The sequence below is a fragment of the Orycteropus afer genome, unplaced genomic scaffold, assembly GCF_000298275.1.
Source record: "Orycteropus afer afer isolate SDZICR_OR568_19922 unplaced genomic scaffold, OryAfe1.0 scaffold00208, whole genome shotgun sequence".
Lineage (NCBI taxonomy): Eukaryota > Metazoa > Chordata > Mammalia > Tubulidentata > Orycteropodidae > Orycteropus > Orycteropus afer.
In genome coordinates, this window is record NW_006921795.1 from 4,753,093 (window position 1) to 4,758,988 (window position 5,896).

General features: G+C 38.6%; 1 protein-coding gene across 1 annotated transcript in view; it reads right to left on the minus strand.

The window, feature by feature from the left end:
* Positions 1 to 5,896, minus strand: part of SEC23B (SEC23 homolog B, COPII coat complex component) — a 53,057-nt gene that overhangs the window by 27,835 nt on the left and 19,326 nt on the right. The window contains exon 10 of the mRNA XM_007948204.2: positions 4,688 to 4,768. Coding sequence (XP_007946395.1) covers positions 4,688 to 4,768 — 81 coding nt within the window. The remainder of the gene's footprint in view (positions 1 to 4,687; positions 4,769 to 5,896) is intronic.

Sequence of the window (5,896 nt, forward strand, 5' to 3'; positions counted from 1 at the left end):
AGTTCAAACACACCAGCCACTCCTCAGAAGGAAGACTGGGCAATCTACCTCCATATACCACCTCAGAAACCCAAGGAAGGGTCACCATGAGTCAGATTCGACTTAATGGCAGTGAGTTCAGTTTTGATTCACACCAAAGTAATAAAACTTTGTTCATATCTATTCAAAATTTTTACTCAAACATAAGATGTTCCCAGTCATATAAGGCTTGTTATTAAAAGTGATGATAAGAGAGACAAAAGTATCACCTCTAAGGGTGATGAGCTCTGGAGAAGTGAAGAGCGAAGAAAACCAAAAACATATGGAAACAATTAGTCTAAAGGACTAATGGACCACATGAACCTTAACATCCATAACCCTGAGACCAGAATTAGCCAGTGCCCAGCTGCCATTGCCGATTGCTCTGAAAGGGATCACAAGATTCTGGATAGAGTGGAAGAAAAATGTGGAACAAAATGCAAAATCCTAAATAGACCAGGCTTAATAATCTGACAGATTAGAAGAACCCCCAAGACTATGGCCCTTACACATAAGGGTCTAGAAATAAACTCATCTCTGTAACTTAATTTTCAGCCAAACAACAGTCCTGTAAGGTGAACAAGACAGTCAGTCCACCACTCATCTGTCAGTTTGTTGTACTTTGTTTGTATGAGTGTTGCTGTGAGGCAGAAAGCTATGCCACTGATATTTCAAATACCAGAAGGGTCACCTATGGTGGATAGGTTTCAGTGAAGATTCCAGACTAAGAAAGACTTAGAATAAGGAAGGGGTCATCTGCTTCTCAAAGAATTGGCCAGTGAAAACCTTATAAACAGCAGTTAAACACTGTCTGATATATTACCAGAACACTTTATGAATAGCCCTGAAACACCATCTGATTCAGTGCCAGAAGATGAGCCCCTCTGCCTGGAAGGCACTCAAAATACAACTAATAAAGAGCTGCCTCCTCAAAGTAGAGTCAACCTTAATGATGTGGATACAAATAAAGCTTTTAGGACCTCCATTTGCTGATGTGGCACAACTCAAAGTGGGACAAAACAGCTGCAAACATTCATTAATAATTGGAAGATGGAATGTATAACTATGACTCTGGGAAAACTGGAAGTTGACAAAAATGAAATGAAACACAGACTGATATCCTAGGCATTCATGAGCTGAAATGGACTGGTTTTGGCCATTTTGAATCAGACAACCATATGATCTACTATGCTGGAAATGACAAATTGAAGAGGAATGGTGTGGCATTCATCATCACAAAAAAGGTTTCAAGATCTAGCTGAAGTACAACGCTGTCAGTGACAGGATAATATGAGTATGCCTACAAGGAAGATCAGTTGATACTACTATTATCCAAATTTATACACCAACAACCAAAGGCAAAGATAAGGAAATAGAAGATTTTTACCAACTTTTGCAGTCTGAAGTTGACCAAACATGCAATTAAGATGTACTTATTATTACTGGTGATTGGAACGCAAAAGATGGAAGCAAAGAAGAATCACCAGTAGTTGGAAAATAATGGCCTCGGTGATAGAAATTACATCAGAGATTACATGACAGAATTTTGCAAGAAAAACAACTTATTCATTACAAATACCTTTATATAACAACATAAATGCTGGCTATACACATGGACCTCACCAGATGGAATACACAGGAATCAGATCAACTAAATCTGTGGAAAGAGGTGATGGAGAAGCTCAACATCTTCAACCAAAACAAGGCCAGGAGCTGACTGGGGAACAGACCATCAGCTGCTCATATGCAAGTTTAAGCTGAAGCTGAAGACAATTAAAACAAATCCACAAAAGTCAAACTAGGACTTTGATTATATCCCACCTGAATTTAGACACCATCTGAAGAACAGATTTTGATGCACTGAACACCATGACTGAAATCCAGGTGAGTTGTAGGATGGCCCCAAGAACATCATACATGAAGAAAGCAACAGGTCATTAAAAAGACAGGAAAGGAAGGCAAAAACGGATGTCAGAACAGAATCTGAAACTTGCTCTTGAATGGAGAGTAGCTACAGCAAACGGAAGAAATGACAAGATAAAACAGCTGAACAGAAGATTTTAAAGAGCAGCTTGAGAAGATGAAGTCAATTATCATAATGAAATGTACAAAGACCTGGAGTTAGAAAACCAAAAGGAAAGAACACACTCAGCTTTTTTCAGGCTGAAAGATCTGAAGAAAAAATTCAAGCCTTCAGTCCCAATAGTGAAAGAATTCTATGGGCAAAATATTAAATGATGCAGGAAACATCAAAAGAAGATGAAAGGAATACACAGAGTCACTGTACCAAAAAGAACTGGTCAATGTTCATCTATTTCAAGAGTTGCCATATGATCAAGAACCAATGGTATTGAAGGAAGAAGTCAAAGCTGCACTGAAGGAACTAGGGAAAAACAGGGCTCTAGGAATTGAAATACCCATTGAGATGTTTCAACAAACAGATGCTGTGCTAGAGGCACTTACTCGTTTACAGCAAGAAATCTGGAAGACAACTACCGGGCCAACTGACTAGAAGAGATCCTTATTTGTATCCATTCCAAAGAAAGGCGATCCAACAGAATGTGAAAATTATCAAGTAATAGCATCAATATCACATGCAAGTAAAATTTTGCTGAAGGTAATTAAAAAAACAGTAGCAGCAGTACAATGACAGGCAACTTTCAAAAAAGCAAGCTGGATTTAGAAGAGGATGTGGAACTGCTGATGTGAGAAAGATTTTGACTGAAAGCAAAGGACACCAGAAAGATACTTACTTCTGTTTTACTGACTATGCAAAGCATTTGACTGTGTGGGTCATAACAAATTATGGATAACACTGCAAAAAATATGAATTCCAGAACAATTAACTGTGCTCATGAAGAACGTGTACACAGACCAAGAAGTAGTTATTCAACCAGAACAAAGGGATACAAAATCAGGAAGGAAGTGCACCGGGGTTGTATCCTTTCACCATACTTATTCAATCTGTATGCTGAGCAAATAATCTGAGAAGCTGGACTATATGAAGAAGAACGCAGCATCAGGAATGCAGGAACACTCATTACCAATCTGTGATATGCAGACAACACAACCTTGCTTGCTGAAAGTGAAGATGACCTGAAGTACTTAATAAAGGTTAAAGACTATAGTCTGCAATATGGATTACACCTCAATACGAAGAAAACAAAAATCCTCACAATTGGACCAATAAACAACATCAGGCAAAGTGGAGAAAAGACTGAAGTTGTCAAAGATTTCATATTGCTTGGTTCCATAATTAACACCTATGGAAGCAGCAGTCAAGAAAATAGACAATGTATTGCACTGGGCAAATCTGCTGCAAAGCACCTCTTTAAAATGCTGAAGAGCAAAGATGTCTCTTTAAAGCACCTAACCCAACCAAAAAACCAAACTCACTGCCATTGAGTCAGTTCTGACTCATAGTGACCCCTCCTTGGGTTTCCAAGGCAGTATATCTACAGAAGTAGATTGCCCAGTCTTCCTTCTGAGGAGCGGCTGGTGGGTTTGAACCACCAGCCTTCTGGTTAGCAGTCAAGTGCCTTAGGCACTAAGCAACCAAAGCTCCTGTGCCTAACCCAAGACATGGTATTTCCAATTGCCTCATATGCATGAGAAAGCTGGACAATGAATAAGGAAGAATGAAGAAGAGTCAATGCTTTTGAAATGTGGTGCTGGCAAAGAATATTGAAAGTACCATGGACTGCCAGAAGAACAAACAAATCTGTCCTAGAAAAACTACAGCTGGAATGCTCCTTGGAAGCAAGAATGGCCAGACCTACTTTGATCATGTTGTCAGAAAGGACCATTCCCTGGAGAAGGGTATTATGCTTAGAAAAGTGGAGGTCAGTGAAAAACGGGAAGGCCCTAACAAAATGGCTTGACACAGTGACTACCACAATGGGCAGGTATAGCAAGGATTATGAGGCTGGCACAGGACTGGGAAGTGTTTTGTTCTGTTGTACGTAGAGTCCCTATGAATCCAAACCGAATCAAAGGCACCTAATAACAACATCAACATAAGGTGAACAATAACAGTAAGGAGGAAGGCACTCCTTAGAACAACCAACCATATGAAATCAGAAGGGTAGCATTTGTCCAGGGATAAAGCTCAGAACACAGGAAGGAATAAGAAAGTAGGACAAAGGCAAATGGTAAACACAGTGAGGACGTGGGAAGAGCACTGTTACATTGTGGGAGTTTGCAATCAATGTCACAAAACAAAATGTATGCTGTTGAATGGAAAACCAATTTGTTATGTAAACTTTCACCCAAATCACAATAAAAAGTTAAAAAATGAAAAGTAAGGGTGATGAGCACATAGATTTATTCCCACAAGTATTTTGTTGATTAATGCCTCGTGGCTCTCTGACACAGTTACTCCAAGATGGGATAAGTAGTCAGGAGGACTTGGGCTCCAGCTCCTTATAAGCTCTGACCCTGAACAAGATAGTTAACATTTCTGAGCCTGTTTCCTTCTTTCTAACCCTGTAGATAGATAAGACAGGAAGAAATGATGTTTTAGAATCATGGTCTTCAGTAAAAATTAAGCATTCCCTCACACAGACACATGTAAATAAGTAGCACAATGCAAGATCATCATGCTCCTATACTTCTAACAGATTAAATCCCAGAGCACAGTTGATGATGGTGATGTAGGAGTTCTGCTTACATTTTCTGATACACACGGTCCTTTCACATTCAAAGATACACATGGACCAATGGCTCCTGCAATCTTCAGTTCCCGAGAGGTCTAAAACAAAATTACATAAGGTTAAAATATCACCAAGAACCACTGTGCTCTCATGATAACCACAATGAAGCTTAGGGGAAAAATACACCAGTGTTATTGTTGCACCAAGAGAAAATCCTACATGGATTATAGTATACAACTTCTCCCAACAAGCTTTTCCAGGGCCATTGTGAATCAAAATTTTAATAAAACCCTCCTTCATAAATTGTATTTTCTTTGTTCCAAAGATGGCACAGTATTTTCAACTTTGAAATTATTGTACACACTAATCTACTAATACTACATTATTCCCCAATTCCATACACATCTATAGTTGTTTATATATTACTAACCAGTGAATATAGTTTTATGTTGCTTTAAAAATACTTAATTCATGAATGCCTTGTACCTAGTCCAAAGGAAAGCAATTCCTGCAGGGAAACCAGATGCTGCTTTGTTTATAACTTAATACATAGGTGTTCCTCGAGAAGCAACAGGATAAAGTCAATACGCTTGGTAGTAGTTATTTTGTTGAGCTCTTTCTTAAAACGTTATTAAAGTTGTTTTTTTTTTGGTGAAAGTATACACAAAGATACACCATTTCAACAATTTCTACATGTACAATTCAGTGGCATTGGTTACATTCTTCAAGTAGTGTAACGATTCTCACCCTTTTCCATATAATTTCACCACCATTACCTTAAACTCACTGCCCCTTAAGCTTCCCATCCAACTTTTCAAATTGCTGTTGTCAAATTGATCTCACATAGATAATTCTTTAAAAGAGCACAATGCTCAAATCAGATATGACGTATTAATGAAAATAAGCTACTTTTTAGTTCAAAGAAGACTTTAGGGAATAGTTTTGATATAAGGTTTAAAGTTTAAAGATTATCTCAGGTCAATAGTTTTGAGCCTCATCCAGCCTCAATGGCTTCCTAACGTCTGGTTTCCACTGAGAATATGAAATTGTGTTTTGCATTTTATCCCCTTTTGATCAGGATTCTTCTATAGAATCTTTGATCAAAACACTCAGTAATGGTAGCTAGGCCACATCTGTTCTCATGTTGTCGTTATGTGCCGTCGAGTCGGCCCCGACTCATAGCGACCCCTCCTTGGGTTTCCGAGGCAGTATCACTACGGAAGTAG